Source organism: Lutzomyia longipalpis, chromosome 4 (assembly GCF_024334085.1).
Source record: "Lutzomyia longipalpis isolate SR_M1_2022 chromosome 4, ASM2433408v1".
Taxonomy (NCBI): Eukaryota; Metazoa; Arthropoda; class Insecta; order Diptera; family Psychodidae; genus Lutzomyia; species Lutzomyia longipalpis.
In genome coordinates this window covers 4044321-4063992 of record NC_074710.1, presented here as the reverse complement: position 1 = coordinate 4063992, position 19672 = coordinate 4044321, and the positions used below count along the sequence as shown (strand labels likewise).

General features: G+C 35.1%; 4 protein-coding genes across 6 annotated transcripts; 2 read left to right on the top strand and 2 right to left on the bottom strand.

The window, feature by feature from the left end:
• Positions 1-2043: 2043 nt before the first annotated feature.
• Positions 2044-6542, top strand: LOC129795560 (zinc transporter ZIP6). 2 transcript variants are annotated; one of them, XM_055836954.1, is made up of 3 exons: positions 2044-2505; positions 2589-2820; positions 5321-6542. In XM_055836954.1, the coding sequence occupies exons 1-3, from the start codon at positions 2329-2331 to the stop codon at positions 6454-6456; spliced, it is 1545 nt and encodes a 514-aa protein (XP_055692929.1). In that variant the 5' UTR covers positions 2044-2328; the 3' UTR covers positions 6457-6542. The 2 variants fall into 2 exon arrangements, with proteins under 2 accessions (XP_055692929.1, XP_055692928.1); XM_055836953.1 differs by having other exon boundaries at positions 2046-2505; positions 5318-6542.
• Positions 6543-7870: 1328 nt separating this feature from the next.
• On the top strand, positions 7871-13302 carry LOC129795763 (uncharacterized). The gene is made up of 3 exons (XM_055837245.1): positions 7871-8002; positions 8112-8236; positions 12923-13302. The coding sequence occupies exons 1-3, from the start codon at positions 7988-7990 to the stop codon at positions 12939-12941; spliced, it is 159 nt and encodes a 52-aa protein (XP_055693220.1). The 5' UTR covers positions 7871-7987; the 3' UTR covers positions 12942-13302.
• Positions 8344-9235, bottom strand: LOC129795724 (ER membrane protein complex subunit 4). The gene is made up of 2 exons (XM_055837201.1): positions 9045-9235; positions 8344-8966 (listed from the first exon to the last, which is right to left on the bottom strand). The coding sequence occupies exons 1-2, from the start codon at positions 9098-9100 to the stop codon at positions 8504-8506; spliced, it is 519 nt and encodes a 172-aa protein (XP_055693176.1). The 5' UTR covers positions 9101-9235; the 3' UTR covers positions 8344-8503.
• LOC129795716 (ADP-ribosylation factor 1) lies at positions 11323-18882 on the bottom strand. Of its 2 annotated transcripts, none has more exons than XM_055837192.1 (5): positions 18661-18882; positions 15075-15267; positions 13164-13273; positions 12944-13069; positions 11323-12865 (listed from the first exon to the last, which is right to left on the bottom strand). In XM_055837192.1, the coding sequence occupies exons 2-5, from the start codon at positions 15220-15222 to the stop codon at positions 12701-12703; spliced, it is 549 nt and encodes a 182-aa protein (XP_055693167.1). In that variant the 5' UTR covers positions 15223-15267; positions 18661-18882; the 3' UTR covers positions 11323-12700. The 2 variants fall into 2 exon arrangements, with proteins under 2 accessions (XP_055693167.1, XP_055693168.1); XM_055837193.1 differs by lacking the exon at positions 18661-18882 and adding an exon at positions 18178-18310.
• Between the last annotated feature and the right edge of the window lie 790 nt (positions 18883-19672).

The following is a 19672-nucleotide window of genomic DNA, read 5'->3' as shown; positions in this document are numbered from 1 at the left end:
TGTAAAAATAGGCGGCCATTTAACTCTCTGAAACACGAAACATTAATTTTAAAAACAAATCACGATGAAACATGAAGTTTTCCTTAATTTTAATGATTAAAAAGCCATTGGACTCATTTGATTACATTTCTAATTTAAAGGAAAATACAAGACAAGCCATTACGAAACATCAATGAAATCAATTTCGTGAACAAAAAGCACAAAAAGGTAATTTATTTTTGGATGTTTTTTTACTCCGTTCATTGACGTTAGCGACAAAATTATAACCCAACACATCAACAATTCCCCCCATAGTTGTTTTTATGATTCAAACAATAATTTTCCTCAATTACGATATCATTAAAATAAATTTGAGGAAGTGAAACAATGTTTTTGTTTCATGTTTTATACAAAACTGAATATCTACCATTAGAATGAGTAGTAATGAACGAAATCTTTGTTGCGCTAGATGTGTTATGGTGCTATGCAGGAATCTCATGTCAAGAGAAAATGATCATGACATTTTTTCCTGACATTTTTTGTCATTCCCTCTCACTCCCACTAATGTATTTCTGTATCTTTCGTCTTTCTCTGACGCATGCTTCCGACATTTTCATCATTCTTTTTTGTGCACTCAACATGTTTTTCATTTCGTATTATTTTCTCAGTATTTGGGGATATTTTTCCAAGAAAAAGTGAAAATGGGCTTTGCTGAAGTGTTCTCAGTGCCAGGAAAGCCGTGAAAAGTGGAAATTTATGGTCATTTAGCGGCCAAATATGTGAAAATGCGCGAAGTGAAAAATCAAAACACTCTTTCCCTTACCAATTTTTACGGGATATTTTTCTGTATTTTCACGACACAAATCACTTCCTGCAGGTTTTTTGGACTTTCCCACAGGTCATCTGCAACAAGGAAGGTCTGTGTGGGGGACAGGAAAATGCTTCCTGGGTGGTGGAATCCCACCTGAACGCGGAATAAATTGGTCCGGGAGTGAATGTTTTGCTGTAGAAACTGCACAGTTTTCACTTATTTGGCCAATAAATACCCACGATTTTCCACTTTTCACACCTTCACAGGCACTAAGAACATTTCCACAAGCCGCTTTTCACTTTTCCCGAGCTAAAATATCACAATTTACAGAGAAAATTGCAGAGAAAACTAACAAACACGTTGACTTCACAAGAGCTGGAAAAAGAATGACAGAAAAAAACATGTTCCTGCGACATTCTTTTTCAAGCTCTTGCGAAGTCAACACGTTTCTTAGTTTTCGTCTATTTTCTCTGTAAATTGTGATATTTTAGCTCGGGAAAAGTGAAAAGCGACTTGTGGAAGTGTTCTAAGTGCCTGTGAAAATGTGAAAAGTGGAAAATCGTGGGTATTTATCGGCCAAATAAGTGAAAACTGTGCAGTTTCTACAACAAAACATTCACTCCCGGACCAGTTTTTCTGTGTTCAGGAGTTTTTTGTACGATCCAGGAAGCAATTCCCTGACCTCAGGCAGACTTTACGTATGCAAATGACCTTTAGGAAGGTCCAAAAAACCTGCAGGAAGTGATTTGTGTCGTGAAAATACAGAAAAATATCCCGTAAAAATTGGTCAGGGAAAGAATGTTTTGATTTTTCACTTCGCGCATTTTCACATATTTGGCCGCTAAATGACCATAAATTTCCACTTTTCACGGCTTTCCTGGCACTGAGAACACTTCAGCAAAGCCCATTTTCACTTTGTCATGGAAAAATATCCCCAAATACTGAGAAAATAATACGAAATGAAAAACATGTTGAGTGCACAGAAAAGAATGATGAAAATGTCGGAAGCATGCGTCAGAGAAAGACGAAAGATACAGAAATACATTAGTGGGAGTGAGAGGGAATGACAAAAAAATGTCAGGAAAAAATGTCATGATCATTTTCTCTTGACATTCTTTTCCTGCATAGCACCATTAGTCCCTTTCTTTAGTTTCTTTCAAATCTTATCAAAAACTCTTTTAATATTAAAAACCTTTCTGCAAGACGCTAATGTTTCATTGGTGTTTCATCATTCAAAAGATCTCTTATTTTCCGTTAAGCACCCGTACACGCGTTATCACTTATTATTTACATTGAATCATTCTCGTATCGCGAGATTTCATCTCCAACACTCCAAATGCGGAGAGATTAAAGTGTCACCATGAGATAAACACCTCCACATGAAAATCTCCTCTTCGAGTCAATGTCTTTTTACACTCTTCTCACTCAGATCAGTCTTCGTGTATCATTTGAAGTGAGAACTACGCGTGGTTGGATCAATTTAAGCCAATTTACTCTGTTTTTTGCGGAAATTCTGATCAATTTGATCATTTTTTGCCATGTGGAAGATACTTGGGGGTGTTTTTGTGATAATCTTCCTGCATGTTGCAGCAGAAGACACCCCCACGAGTCCTCCTACCCCACTTGAGGTGCCGAGAATTCGAAAATCCCCTCCAAATAAATATTTAGCGCACATTTTCACCAAATACGGAAGTCGTGGTGAAATTTCTTTTGAGGTATGAAGAAATCGTTAAGTGTGAATAGAGTCCTTTTTTTCAGAGAACTTTTGAATAAAATTGATTTGTTTCCGTGAATTCAGGGGCTTGAGCACTTGATGCACAGCTTAGGACTTGGAGGATTGGAATTTGGCCCGGAGCACACAATTGATGAGCATCTTGTGGCATCAACGGATGAAGATGATGGAGATGATGCAAAAAATATTGCTGAGAATCGGAACGAGATAAGGAATGATTTGTGGCATGGCGTCTCCTGGCCAGAGATGACATTCAAGGAATTGCATGATCCCAAGCACCGACACAGACGTCATCACGGTAAATAAGGCAATTTAGCCAGACATTATAATCCCACGACAAATTCCATCTTCACGCCAATTTAGAGCTCACGACTCGGCGATATAATTTGAATTGTGGTTACAATGAAGTCAGGAGACCCTGACCATTCTTCTGCTCAGCCACATTGCGATTGTGCCTGATTGTCACAATTTTTTTTTTATTATTTTGGCTCTCTTTGCAAGAAAAGGTACTCAAATTTCTTCCACCATCGCGACTTTTTTCTTCATGTTTTTTCTTTGCTATTTATTTACTTTAAAAGTGGTCAGATTGACGATATAAGTTGAGTACATAAATCCCAAAAGTATTTGCTCAAAGTGATTCATTCTTGTTCTTTAGATGATTTTTTTTAAAGAATTATATTGTGAGAATTTTATCTCAATGTGAGTCTTAATAAGCGGATTAAACATATTTGATAAAGGGGATCAATTTATAGAATCTAGAATGTTCTATTAGAGATAAGAATGCTCTAATCTTATATTTCAAGTCAAAGTACCTTAAATTATTTACAAATTAGGAAAAGGGCTCAAATAATGTCCCAAGATTGACCAAACATTGCTCAAATATTGAGGCAATATGCAAAAAAAATCTAAACAAAAGATTGGACCAGTTTTCTAATTTACTGAGACGAAAGAGATATATTGCTGTAGACGTAAATGTTGTAGGCCCTGAGGAAAGACTCATACAGCCCAAAACGTCGGCAAGAATAAAAAAAAATTCGTCTAAAAACGATCGAAAATCCGTCTTTTTTTCTTGAGACATAATGTATTGTTTTTCATTACTTTCAACAAAAAAATAATTGCTTTGAGGCTTAATTGTGCTAACGTGGTATGGCTGAAATCTTGGGACAAAATTTGAGGAAAATTTGCTCAAATTTTGATCAATTCAATCAATTAATTGAAAACGGACAAACATTTTAATTTCTACTAGAACGCTTATAACGCAACAATATTGGCTCTTTTATAGTTTAAAATTCAAAAAAAAAAAAAAATAAGGAAATGTCAGTTTTTTTTTAAATAAATAAATCATTTTATAAAACACAATGATATTTAAAAGATTAATATCCTATTATAATATTTTTGTCGTCTGTAAGAAAACAAACATGTGCTTAGCTCAATGTTTGTTTTCAGATTTACAAATTTTAATTGCGTTACTTTCAGACACATCTTTCAATTCAGAATTAATCAAATATTGGGTAAACATTGCCCCAATATTGGTCTAAATTGACGTGTCAATTTATATATTTTTAGTTCTTTATTCACATAAATTCAGTACAATTTCAATTTTCTGTCTTATTCATCCCCATTGAATGTAATGGTAAAAATGTTAGGTTAGAAATCCGAATAAATATTGGACAAACCAATAAATATCTACTGGATATTGGAAAGAAGTGAAAAGGAGTTTTAAAATGTTACCCAAACTTTAGCCAAACATTGCTTAAAAAAATTGATCAAACACAAATTTTAGTGTACAAAATTGTCCCTCCAAGTATTCACTTCTTTGTCTTAACTATTAATAATCATTGTCTGCAATTTCATTGACAGTTTTTAATATTTTTTTATAGAATAAATAAAATATTAATATTATATTGACCGTTCGGCCAATAAACTTTCAATGTTTTGCGAAAAGAATTGTGCTGTCTTTGAGTAAACTGCATTGTAGAAGAATATCCATTGTATTGAGCTCAATATTTGAGCAATATTTGATCAAATTTTGATCAATTTCGTTTTATTGTGGCTTAACGTTTTAATGTTCAAAGTGCAAAGCTTTAGGAAAACACTGTAAAAATAACCTTTTCTATGAAGATTTAGCATAAAAACTTGATAGAACGTTGTACTACAAGTCTTCTAAAGAATTTTTATGTGACTCATTATCGTGACGGTTTTTTTTAAACTAAAGTTGGGGATAAAGCTAACCAATAAACCCAATAAACAATTTGCTAGATTCTTTCAAACTAACTGGAAAATAACCTTATTTTTATTCTTTATATTAAGTTCCGCTTTCATTCAAAGTTCAAAAATCAATCTTGCGATGATTTTTGGATAGTTTAAGATCGTTAAGATCGGACAATCAGACACAAAGACCTTCCCACGCCGCACCGATCGAGAAATTTCTCTTCCATCTGTTGAAGCGTTTAATCGTCTATTTAATTTCTTAAATTTTTCTTGAAATCTGCATTTTGCATTTCCGTAAATAGGAAAATATATGACTTGACTCGGAGAACAATGACTTGGTTCGTTTTTGAAGAAAAATTCCAGACAATTGCTCTATCGTTTCCTGGAAAATCCTCCTCTAATCGCAATGTTGATGCGCAAACAAATTGGGCAACAATGTGGCTGTCTTATCGCAATTTGCGCCACAACTTTGTCTTTTTTTTTCTTTACTCTAAACGACAAATGAGGAAGATTTTTATTCTGACTCTTGATGAGTACACGGCTCTTAAATCATTCCGTGATCTCGTTTTTTTGTCTATTTGCAGTAGAAGAAGAGACCAACACCTGCCTATCGCCATTACGTCTTGTTGAGGCTGTTTTGGGTAGCAAACGCCTCCCGTACCGCGGTAGGTACATCTCTGAGCATCACAATGGCGAGGCGTTTGTGGATTTTGCTTTTTCCCACCTGAAGATCACCCCGATGGAATTTATGGAAATCTGTCCGGCTCTTGTGGCACAAATTGATCAGCACGCCTGCCCTGTGGGGCATCCACATGAGGAGAAGGTGGTTGATGATGAAATGACACGACTAAGCCCCATTCTGGCCACTGTGGCCATTCTCGTGATCTCCCTCTGTGGCCTCGTTGGCATTGCTGTGGTTCCCCTCATGAAGTACTCAGCCTACCAGGATATTCTCCATTTTCTCGTTGCTCTGGCTGTTGGGACACTCGTTGGGGATGCCCTGATGCATCTTCTGCCGCATGCCTTTGAAGCCCAAGAAGAAGCCACGGGGCACAATCACTCATCAACGTGGATTTGCTTTGGAACCTTCATGAGTGGCCTCCTAATGTTCCTCCTTGAGAATCTTCTCTCCCTCGCTGGTGGAGGACACTCCCACGGCAGCTCCGCAGAAGACCCACCAAAACCCGAAAGTAGTGAAGAAATTGAACTAAATCCCCGAAAGAAGCCCAACAGTGAGAAACCCCTCACTCCCCTCGCAATAATGGTCATTCTCGGTGATGGTTTGCACAATCTCACAGATGGTCTAGCAATTGGTTCCTCCTTTGCTGCAGATCCCATCATGGGGATGACAACAGCCTTTGCTGTACTCTGCCATGAACTTCCACACGAATTGGGGGACTTTGCCCTTCTCCTCAAGACCGGGGTCACCCTAAAACGCGTCATAATTCTCAATATAATCTCATCAGCCCTCAGCTTCATCGGCATGGGCATTGGGCTCTTCCTCATCTCCCTCAATACGTCCCTCATAAAGTGGATTTATGCCTTCACAGCGGGATCATTCCTTCACATTGGACTAGCTGACTTGGTACCTGAACTCACGCATGGGGCTCCCTCGAGGAGTCTCAAAAGTGCCCTCATTGCCATTCTAGGTATCCTCACTGGGGGACTCATAATGCTCGTAATTGCCCTCAATGAGCACAAACTTGTGATGCTCTTCAACTGATTTTGCGAAAATGAAAAGGACGCGTGCGACGCCATTTTGTACCACCATAATGAAAATTTGTAAATAAACGGTTTTTTTTATTAAAATTTCAGTTTTTTTCTTCATATTCTACGTATTGTGGTATCTACTTAAAAAATTGGAAAATGGGAAATCTAAAAAGCGACACCCGATGCGAATTTGTACAGAATTTTTAAAAAATTGAAATTGCCGGGGCTTGTGAGGGTTGCAGGTAAAATGACGACCATTTTTAAATTGCCCACAAAATTTTAGCTCATGTTAGTTGAAGAAACCAAATTGATATCCATCATACCCCGTTTATTTAGAGTCTATTCTGTTATTATATTGTCGGCCATTTTGCTTTTTAGATGTTGTCCGATTGACTTCAATTTATTTTTAAAAAGTTAGGTTACCTATAAAAAATCTAAATTTCAGAATTTTTTATTTTGCAGATTCGGAAATATAAAAAAGTCAATGGCTCTGAACAGACGGCGGTGATTATTGACTCTTTTCTAACGTTTGAAGATTTTTTCCTAAGATGTTTCTCAAATGTTTCATGATGTTTCTTAACACTCGGAGAACTTTACTGGTACTTGCTACCAATTTGAACCTTAAAATCATCACAGAATAAAATATATTGGACCTATCTCGATGAATTTAGCATCTATGTGTAGGGAATTTTAAATACTTTCAGATAGCAGAAAGAAAATCTCCATAAAAGTCTTTTCTTTGGAAGATAATTGAGGTCAAAGTGTGAATCCAACGTGGAGGATTAAATTGGTAATAACTACCAGTCAAAATCCCATACATTTTAGCCATTGTTTTGAGGTTATGTTTACCCATATTTCCCCAAATCAAGATCTCTTGTTCACTTTTCCTCGGTGAAAATCATTAATTTGGACTAATTTTATTGCCGGAAATGACTAAAAAGTTACTTGAAGAATCAAAGTTAGTGATGATTTAGGTGCAATAATAAATTATGCAAAAATGCAGCTAAAAAAGTCGTTTGAATTGGCAATTTTGCATCGATTCTACGCAATTTTTTTTTCACTGACGATTTTCTCAATTAAATATTTAGTAATTATGTGCTGGAATTCTTGAAGGAGATTGAGAATTAGTGAAACTTTCGATCCTTGTTCAATAAACGGATTAATAATTAATTATTGAGCATATTTTATCAGCTGGTAGTTATTACCAATTTGATCCTCCGCGTTGTGCCAAATGTTGGGTCCTCCAAGTGTTAAAACGTTACTTTTTTTGTACCAACGAATAAAGAATCAAAAATAAATTAAAGTATGAACGAAATATATTTTTTTTAACTTTATTTTCCTTGTTTTTATTTTATTTTACAATAAATAAATTCCACGGAATTGATCGGACTTTTCCTTTCTTGTCGGCTGGAAAATCCACCTTTACTTCTTTAATGGGACAGTGCCTGCCAATTCCGCGCCAAACTTCATGCCGAAAGCTCTGTTTGATAAGGATTCTGTGCTGATCATTCACAGTGGCTGCTGATACCGGGATTATCTCCGATATGTTTAAATTTCTGGTGAGTCTTGTGAAATTGTGTTATCCCCATTGAATCTCCCCCTCAAATTAATGACACAACAGGTGTCCCCTTGTGCTGAATTGCATAATGATTCCGGAACTATTTTTAGCTCACATTTGGCGCCGGAGTTTACTGCGGGATCTACATTTCGCAGAACTACGAGGTACCCCGTGTAGATGAGCCCGGAAAGCTCGTGGACAAGATCACGGAGTACATCGAGCAGCAGAAGAAAAAGTGAGCACGCAATCCCCGTGTGTTGTGTGTGTGTTCGCTTCCGGATTTGCCTCTGCCCCCCTCTTATGTTGTGATGCATGATGGAGAATTTAAGGAGAGATTGAGGGCTCTTTCTTCACGGAAATCCCATCGTTTATTTTCTTTTTTTTTCTTCACAATGCTTTACATTTGAGGGGAGAAATTGTACCGAATATTATACTCTGTGGATAAATTTTTGCCTAGTAGAAGTTTTTTTGTTTGTTTAATTTTTAAAATTAAATTGTCGCATTACTGGAACGACAATCCACCTCCGGAAAATTCGAGACGTGACTGGGGCTCCACAAAGGCCAGCCAGTCGGATGCATGAGTGGGCAAGAGACCCATACTGTGACATTTGTACAATGCTAAACCCATATTGACGAGATTCCCGAGGAGAAAGACAAACTTCTGACCTGCCACAGCCGTTCCCTCAATCACTTTGAATGTAGCCCCCGTGGAGAAGAGCGCCTTAATGGGTCGTATGAGCATCATACCCACCATCATGATGGGGAAGATGGAAATTGAATTTCCCGACATGTACATAATCAGCAGATTCATAGGGACCTGCTTAATGGGCCCCAATGCAATATCCCATGATTTCTTCATAATTAAATGATTCTGATCCGTATCCTTGGCCACTTCGCTGTGACTCTGCCCCACTGTTGGATTGTACCCCGGTGGCGAAGCAATATCCGCATTCCTTGCCACGGATCTACAAAATAAACCAACATCATTTGGTCAGGAAGTCTTCACCCTAACCTCACTTTCCCACTTAAATCTCCTCTTTTACCTCGATGTGTAGTCAAGGGACCACTTGAACTTTTTACTGGCACTCTTTGAGGACATTCTGATGTCCTTTTGGTTGAATTTTGGTCAATAAGTAGGAGGAAAAGGCAATTTTTCACGAGGAAAACACGTAAGAAAAATTTTCAATTGATGTGTCAGAATCTTTTAGTTCATTGCCCGATGAAACATTCGTGTCTCACGTGAGGCAACACTAGATGTCTTCAAAAAAATTTCTTTTTGTGAAAAATTAACTCCAAGAAAATTAGAAAAACTTTCTTTTTCATTAAAGATCCCTTCAAATGTTTTCTTTTTTATAAATCTCCTTCAGATTATTGGAACGAATTGCATGAGAAAGGTTCCAATTCGTGAAGAAAAGGATTTTAGGAAATATTTCCGTTTTTCCGCCATCTTGGAATCCTTCCAAGCGACAAAAAAGAGCATGAAAACATTTTTACATTAACCGTAATTAAGTTAAAGACACGTAAATAAAGGATAAAACTAAATGAACTGAAGAAAAAATAAATAAAGTTATTGAATGAAAATGAGGTTTTTGTTGTAATTTCTAGTATTCTCCTAAAACTATTTATTTGATTTTTTACGCCTGTTTCTTATTATTTTTTGAGTTCCCTCCGGCTCTGTTGATTTTATATGTTTTTTTTTAACATTTCACAATACAATTTAATTTTTTTTCAGTTTTGAAAAAAAAAACCTAAAATTAAGTAAATTAATTGGGTAATTTAATATTATGTAGAATCGTTATTGGAAAGACTAAAATCTACGCCATAATTAATCTCATTGATTGGATTATTTATTACACGTCGTGTATTAAATAATTTTCAAATATCCGGCGATTCTTGACGTAATTTAAATTACCCGGCTGGCAAGGACTGAATTTTTTTTCGATTCATCTACTAAATAGACATGAAAATATTTCTTATCTTTATTTTAGCCGTTGAACTTTTAAATTATAAAAAAATAAAAATAACAAAAAGAAATAGTTAAGGATACTATATATATTTTTTAAAATAAATTATGTATTCATTACCTGAGGCGTAATAAAATAATTTCAAGGTATATTTCCATAAAATAAACGCAATTCTCAAATTTTTACGGATAAAATGAAGATTTGAGATTGATTAAAATGCATCTGTGCTAAAAAAGAAAACTTGAGGGAAAGTAATTTATTATTACCAGTCCTCCATTTACTACGTTTACTTAACATCTCTAGCGTTATTTTGTGTCATGCAAAAAACCTTTTTTTAAATACTTGGAGGACCCAACATTTGGCACAACGTGGAGGATCAAATTGGTAATAACTACCAGCTGATAAAATATGCTCAATAATTAATTATTAATCAGTTTATTGAACAAGGATCGAAAGTTTCACAAATTCTTGATCTCCTTCAAGCATTCCTGCACCTAATTACTAAATATTTAATTGAGAAAATCGTCACTGAAAAAAAATTGCGTCGAATCGATGCAAAATTGCCAATTCAAACGACTTTTTAAGCTACAATTTTGCGTAATTTATTATTGAGCCTAAATCATCACAAGCTTTGATTCTTAAAGTAACGTTTTAGTCACTTCCGGCAATAAAATTAGTCCACATTAATTATTTTTGACTGAAGAAAAGTGAACAAGAGCATTTAATTTGGGAAATATGGGGAAACATAACCTCAAAACCATGGCTAAAATGTATGGGATTTTGACTGGTAATGATTACCAATTTGATCCTCCGCGTTGGATTCTGACTGACCTCAATTATCTTCCAAAGAAAAGACTTTTCTCGAGATTTTCTTTCTGCTAACTTAAAGTAATTAAAATTCCCTACATATAGATGCTAAATTCATCGAGATAGGTCCAATACATTTTAATCTATGACGATCTAAAAACTCCAAATGGCCACGGTGTCTACAAAAATCCTCCAAGTGTTAATAGACCAGCCGGGTAAACGTTGTTTACTGCTTATTCCATTTATTACACGTCGCGTAGAAAATGTAATTCCCCTCCAATCTTCTACTATTGGTTTGTCTAATATTCACACGGATTTCTAACCTAAGATATTCACAAAAATTCAGTACAATTTTGATTTTCTGTCTCATTCATCCCCATTGAATGTAATGGTAAAAATGTTAGGTTAGAAATCCGGATAAATATTTGACAATTCAATATATCTCGGCGTATTGAGAATGGAGTAAGTTCTGTCCACCTACGAGACCTACGACGATGCTACGTGTCGAGAAAGGTTTTTCACAACGAAAACAAAAATTGAAAGACATTGCTTTTACAATTACTTATATTTATTTCGGAATATTAATCAATTATTATAGTAAAAAGTGGAACTATTTTCATTAACTAATCATTTCTTCTTCTTTTTCAAATGAATGTTACATTTTACATGTTAAGCCCTAGAGTTTCCTTTTCTTACGTCAATAATGATTCCTATCTAGACAAGGGATGGAGTAGGCTCAGAAGCCCTCCATTTTTTTTTCTTTAAGTTTTTAAATATTTGCAGTGTTTTTTGAGAAAGGAAAAGTACAAATATTTTGGTGTGTGCACAAAAAAGATTGGCCCATTCTGGACACGTAGCAACAGACTAAGAATTAGAACAAATAAAATGTTTAAAAAAAATGCAGAAAGTGGGGGGAATATCACTTGAACGATTATTTTTTCTTTTCAATTTATTTTATTGTTCATTCTTAATTTTTATATTCCATTACGCATCATTTTTTTTTTAATTTCTCCCTTAACTTCTTTTTTTTCTCTTATACTGGAATAATACGGAAAACACAGCATTTTTTAGTGAACGACAATAAAATCTTTCATTTTTTTTGGAAAAAAAATATGTATACATATTCACGCGTAATTTTTGTTTATTTTACTTTATTTAAAAAAAAAAGAAAATGTTTTAAAAGAAAAATAAAAAGGCTTCAAAATGACCTGGCGGCTGATAAAATCCATCTCTCATGTTTTTAATTTTTATATTTTTATATAATGCTAAATCCTTTTATATATTTTTATTTTTTTTAATAATAATCCTTAAAATTTACACAAATTTATGGTTATGTGTATGTGTGGTTTTTTCTCATTTTGTTTTTTCTGCTTTTCTTCTTTTTTTTTGATGTGTGAATGATTATTTTTTTCTTTGCTCACATATTTTCTCTTTTTTCTCACTTTTTTTATATATATATAACTTAAATATTTCTGTATCTTTATTTTTTTTTCTTTATTATTTCTATATAAATCCATCTTCTAAAGTGTTGTTGTTTCTTTTAAGTTTATCCATTTTCGCCGTTAAATCCTCTCTTCGCGTCCTTTCCGTGCATTCATTTTATAAATTAAACAATAAAAATGTTTTTTTTTATCCATTTTTTTGCTATTGATTTTCTTTTAGTGGTTTCTTATAAATCTTTTTTTTTTCTAAATTGTTTTTTAATCTGGGTTTTTTATCGCTTCCTTTTTTTTGTTCTTCACACCACATCCGCCCCCCCCTCCCTGCCTTCTAACTCAACCCCCCGCGCGTACGCAATAATGAAAAAATTTTACACTTTATTCCTCCTTTTCTTCTTCTTCTTCATCTTTTTTTTTCTTCTTCACCACACACATTAATGTCCTGAAAAAATATGTCTCTCTCCCGTATGCGCAATTTTTTTTTTAAATTTAGCGATTGGCATTCTTCAGTTGATTGGACAACCAATCGAGACCCTCGTAGAGACCATCGCCACTCGTTGCACATGTTGCCTGAATGTACCAATTGCGATTCCTCAGTGAATGGAGTCCGAGCTTATCGGTTATTTCTGCGGCATTCATTGCATTTGGCAGATCCTACACAACAAAAATATCCTTTATAACCTCAAAAACTTTTCTTCTTTTTTTTTGCAGTCACAAATGGCGCTACTAAACCTGTTTATTGGCGAATATGAGCAAGACGGCATCTCGGAGTTCATCTTCAGCCAACATACGCATCAACTCTTCCCTTGCTTCACCAATACGCTCTCGATCATTGCTGTCCACGACAAATATGAGACCCTTCAAGGAAAAACAAAACAAACAAAGCCATCCCCGTAAGTCGAACCGCAGAAGAACCTAAATAACAACAACAACAACAGAACTTCCTCCTTACTTGCGTATTCTGGAAATAGTGCCGCCAAAGTGGTCGAATCTTATCCTGACCACCAACATCCCATACTGTGAAGCTAATATTCTTGTATTCTACCGTCTCAACGTTGAAACCTAAATAAATGACAATAAAAAAATCAAAATATTTCTTCTAAAATGCAAACTTAAGCCTCTACAGCACGCAAAGCTAATCCAAGGAAACTACAGGAAAAGGGGCAGTGTAAAGGATAGAGCTAATGGCTTATAACCGAAGGATCAACGGTTCGAGTACAGACAAAGCAACATCAAAAATCGAAAAGAAAACGAGATTAATAGACTTCTATTCACAAAAACAGCCCTCACGTTGCAGAATTCCGAAAGCCTCCTCCTTTACCGAAAGGAGAAAAATAAACCGGTAAGAATAATTATGATTAACGACTAACCGAAAGATAGCCGGATTGAGTATTAGATCAATCACGTGTGAGCAAATTGCACTTGAAGGTATAATATGGGAGCATACATATTATTAGTTATGGTCGAATAGATTTTAGGATATTTTATTGTAACTTTCTTTCTAAAACAAGACAAGCAGGATATCTATCTGAATTGAGTTAATAATGAGGGTAGCATAATGACTTCTAAAATGGTCATTATTGTAAAACCCATTATAATCCTATTGAATGATAGACATAGGCTAAACTTAATCTCTAAAAGAATGTCTGTTTGTGGCAAATAAACTTCTACAAAACGACTGGGCCGATTCTACTGAAAAAACGTGCATTCGCTATTTAAAAAAATGTTTTGTCTCTCGCAATGAATTTTTTATTTGACTGAAAATTCGGTTTTCTGTAGGAGGTACCTGAGAAATATAAAATGAATTTTTCCCTGTGACCTTTAAAAAATTCAAAATGGCGCGCTCAAAAGTCCTTAAACCGCGAAAACTACAAACAATTTAGTCAAACATGAAACTTCGTTTAGAAAAATTTTTTTTCAGAAAAAATCATTGGTAATCAAAAAAATCTTTAAAATCATATTCATTCACTCCTTTTTTTTCAAAAAGAAAATTACTTTTTATTAAAGGCGCTTCGCGCTTGAGGATAATTTTATAAGAAAAGTTCTTAAATTCGCAAATTCGCAAAAAAGGCACAGCTCAATTGTGTATTTTATAAAACGTGTTGTCCATCCGCTTCGAATACCTAAAATGCTTCGAATGTCTAAAGTTTTAATCGAATAATTTGTAAAAAAAAAGATTAGGAATAATAAAAAAAAAATCTCCAAAATTGAAAATTCAATAGAAAAACTAAAACCGATACGGTTTTACGTCAGAAATATATTGAATATCTTATTTTTGGAAATACTTAATATATTTTAGGTTTTAGCTTTGCTATTAGAGTTTTATTTTCAACTATCAAAATCGATAGTTTTCGATATATTCAAATTTGAAATTTATTTTTCAAAAATTCTTTTGGTTTTTGAAAAATTCAATTCTCTGAGCATTTGCAGGGTTCTATTTAAGGGCTTTCATTTTAGCGAGGTTTTATCAAAATCGGATAAGTTATTTTGCAGTTAGGATAGGAAAAATCTTTTACGATTTACTCAACTATTGTAAGGATGGTTCGTTTTCATTTTAGTAAAACCAGTGGGACCAATTTTCGAAAAAGATGTCTGGGTGGTCATTTTCACTTAACGGATTAAACGGATTAAACCTACTAAACGGGTTAAACGGACTAAACAGTCTAAACAGTCTAAACGGATTAAACGTTTTAACTGATTTACAATTTTGGGATTTAAAATTATAAAACCTTATTTAGAAGGTTTTTCAACACTACAATACTGTTTCGGGCAAACTAAAAAAAAACAATTCAACGCCAAATAAGCAAAAGCACTAAAATTTTTTTAAAGAAATAATAAATAAATATCATGAAAAATTTCTTACCAATTGTGGGAATCGTTGTAACAATTTCGCCTAATTTGAGTTTGTACAGAATTGTGGTTTTACCAGCTGCATCCAATCCCACCATCAGTATCCGCATCTCCTTTTTCCCAAAGAGCCCCTTGAAAAGGTTCGCAAAGACATTTCCCATTTTGAACGCCGAATCAGTTTTTTTTCTTTATGGACCGTCAACTATCTGCAAAAAGAAACAACGCGCTTCATTAAAGAAAAATCTTCCCAACGTGTGACAAGGTGAAGAAAAATAAATAAATTGTTGAGAGAGAAAATAATCTCAGTCCCGTCTTGAAACAATTTAGTTCACCATCATCTTTTATCTGGGAACAAATTGGGATCATCATGGAAAATTTTCTCTTCAACCTTCTCACGGTGGCGAGCAAAGGAACCTCCCTGTGCCCTTCTATGAATATTAATAAAATAAAAATAAATGCTTTCACTGCATTGAGCGGAAATTGATTGAAAACTTTTGCTTGCAAAAGGTAAATTCAATATATTCCACGCATAGAAGAGACTAAAAGCACCCAAAGACATATTTTAAATGCACTTCCCGTGCAATTTCCCCGACATTTTTCCTATCAAGTGTACCCTATTTATAAAGGATCACTCTAGTAAAGTTTGCCGCAAAAAGAAAATTGTTTTGAGCGTTTCATCCTTTTACCTTTGTCCCCATATTAAAAGCTATCCCTTACAAGTTATCCCTTACAAGGCATAATTTGTGAAATAAAAGTCACTTATTTGTTTCTGAATGGTTAACCCTTTAACGTCCATTGAGACACTTAATCAATGTAATAAATTAAAAGAAAACAGAGATTTTTTAAAAACAAATTATAATAAAAAAATTCCAAAGAATTTCGCTTTAGCGGTATGAACATAACCTCAAATACAAGTTTAACTTTTTGACTGTAATAAAAAAAACCCCAATTTTTATGTCATTAAACCAAAAGATTAGCATAAAAGGAAAAACAAAAAAAAATTTAATACCTTCTATATTAAATTAATATACACAATTTAAAGAAATATTAAAGGAAAACTAAACATAACCTCAATATTTTTGTCTTTGAATTGTTGCATCATTTCAAAGGCAAGAATTTTGTAGAATTAATGTCTTTTTATTTGTTTTTTTTTTTTTTAGTTTTTACTAATTTTTTCGAATTTGTAGACCAATAGAGATAATAAACTATTTTTATACTGTTATAATAACCTATATTTGACGTTATGTTCATTAAGACAAAATAAATTCTTTGTAATGAAACATTGAGTTTATATTGTTTTTTTTTTTTGGTTTCAAATAAGAAACGCGCTAAACATACAAATAGTGAAAGAAGACGTTTTAACTAAACCCTTTCGCGTTTTTTGGGTCATTGGCTGACCCAAACGTGAAACATTTTAGTTTTTTCAATTATTTATAAATTTAATTTTTTTTTCAAGTTAGAAAAGCATCAAATTCACACAAAAAAGACTATATAAGACGTTCTGACTGAGAAAAGTCCTCTAAGTCCTTTCATAGAATAAATATTGTAATAAAAGAGCGCATGTTTCAATGTTTTAATGTTTCACGTTGGACGCGAAAGGGTTAAAATGTCCTCTTAAAAGCATCAAATACGTATCGAAACAAAGAGACTTAATGTTTCAATGTTTCATGAACACGCAAATGGACAAAGAAACATTGACTCATTTGCGTCCGCATGAAACATATAAACATTGAAACATTCGATTTTTTAATCAATGTATTCAATCTATAATAAGTCGTTTTTAAAACAATTAATTTCATTTAAATTCCTGTAAAATAAAATGTTTCACATTTTGCCCAACGTACGACCCAAATAACGTGAAAGGGATAAAGCTAATAAAAGAAATTCTGATGAAAATGTTCAGTGTGAAATTACTTTTTGAATGATGGAAAGGAAAGGGTTAACTAAATGAAAACAATTTTATTTTTCGTTAATTTGTCATAAAAATTAAAAAAAAAACCTTCCCGTCATAAAAGGGTTAATGAAAGTTTGCCAATGTTTTTTTTTTGTCCTTTATAATGAAAGAATTTCTCCTGCTTGTCCTCAATTTTAAGAATTTTCTCATACAGCATCCTTCTATACCTTCTACGTCAACACTGCGTAAACCACATAAGAATTCTTTCTTTCGACAATTTAAAGTTTTAACTAAAATTTAAAGCAAAGAAAAGGGGAGATAGATTTCAAATCAGCCTACTATGAGTAGTTTTTTCTTTGCAAAATTATTTCTCTTAGAAACTCTCAATTTCACGGTTAAATGACGTTTCTCTGCGTAAGCAATTTCTCAGAGATTTCGCCGTCAAAACTTTCAATTTATTTTTTTTTCTCTTCACATTTTGGAACCTTCATTGTTTGCCCACCCTGTGTTCCACCCACCCGTAGGAACTCCCTGTAAATATTTTTTCACTGAATGGAGAATTTCCAAATTTTTACTTTTCACACACTGCTGGCTGGCAAATGTCGGTCATTGATCATTTTATCTTGTCTAGAGCCTCCTTTGATTCCCCCCTAGCGCATAATGAAATCCATTCGTCATTCACCACGTCGTCACTTTCCGGGAACTCTAACTTCCACGGAGAGAAGGCTTCTCTGTCACTTTTTGACATTTAAATCACCCACACAAGGAGGAAAGGAAGAGCCTCCTGAGACTCAACCCTCGCGCCTTTTGGGGGCAGTGAGAAAAAAATTCCGGGTATTCCCGGAAAAAAGCCCATTTGGGAATTTAATTATGAAACATGGTGAGTCACAATATGGAAATGTCTTCGGAAATTCATCCGGAAACAATTTTCACTGGAATTTAGATGAATTTATGGGGGCAACATTGTGAATTGGGGACCTTCGTGGGTGGTACAAAGTACCCTAAGCGGGAGGGGTTCCCTCTTGGGCTTGTAAATCGACATTTTTGTCCAAAGGGGGGGAGCGACGGCACACACAAAAAAGCCTCCAACTCGTCGAAAGAGGCGCTGCTCCCTCGCCCAATTTTCACACGTATTTTCCACAAAATCTACACATTCCGCAACACTAAATTCACAATGGGGGCCCTCGTTGCCCCACTGGGGGTACATTTCGTGCAAACTTACATTGGTGGATAAATGGAGAAACTCCCAAAATAGCCTCCGAATGGAACGCACTTCTTTCGATCACTTTTGACTTTAGGAAAACTCAGCAATGGCGGACGTGTCGACAACCACCCGAATATACAGCCGATGCGCACCCGAAGGTCATTTTTACCCCACTTACGCTTCATTGCTGCATGCAGCACACCCGAAGGTGCAATTTGGCAAGTTCGGCACCCATCGTGCCGTCGCCGAAGACAACTAGTCAACAGCCATCTCTCTTTTCCCTTGCCGAGCCGCCACGTAACTCGTCGAAAAACTTCCGCGGTGGCGGCGCTCATGTCGCCACACACAAAAAATATTCCCCCAATTCATACTTTTCCCGCAATTTTCCTCCCACACGGATGCAAAATCCACCCCAATCCCACCCCAACACCCACACAGAACACACTCCACACCAATGGAGAAGGAATAAAACAGCAAAAAAAAATCCCCAACAAAACGTACCTTACTGCACTTGAGTGGCTAATGCCGGATTATGGAGAAAAATGCACTTTGGAGCACAAAATGAACTTCCTGCAGCACAAATGGTGGTCAATGATGATGTCACAGGTGTCCAGCACCTCTTAAATAACGCACAAAAGTCTTTGTGTGAATTTTATCAGGGATTTTTTGGGGTGCAAGAAAATTTCCAGCGACGTGACTTCTGACAGCTTGGAAGGTAATTTGTCGACAATTGTGACGGCGTTTGTGGCCATTTCGACGAGTTTTTGTGATTTTTTTCTACGGGGGAAATTCCAGATGGCAGCACTTTAGACGAGTTGCTGAATATAGGATTGGACTTGGACTTAACCTTTGGAATGCGGAGGCCTTGGTGGTTACGTAGAATGCGAAGGTGGGGTCGTTGAACGACCCCAAAAAGAAAGCCAATTTTCTCCCAAACTATACAACCTGGAGTTGTCGGGTTAGTGCCTATAGATTCCTTATATAGTCCTCTTGCACCTTGCACCACAAATTCGCCGCCCTAAAATACTTAGAAGGAGATATTAGGGAAAAACATTTTTCAATCATTTTTCACAATTTCTTTTTGAGAAATTTGCCAAGAAACTGCAATTTTTTTTTCACTCTTCCCCACATTCCCCTAACTACCCGCAAAGTGATAAATGGCAATATTTCTCGAATATTCTTTATTGTTTTGCACATTTACATGCTTCTAATTATGTTTTATGTTGTTTATGCTCTAAGAAATTTTCCGCAGTATGGCCGTTACACCAATTTTTGAATTCCCTTCTTCTACATTTTTCTTAATAACTTTTCTTGTGGTGGTCGGATTGAGCTGAAATTTTTACACAACCTTCTCAGATAACCAAGGAACTTATTTCCAAAAGATGGGAACGCTATCTTTTATATTTATTGAGTTATAGCGCGAAATATAGCGCTGGGGTCGTTCAACGACCCCGCTCCGCATTCCAAGGGTTAAACTTTGTAAGGAAGTTATGCCTCAGATAGTTGCCAAGAA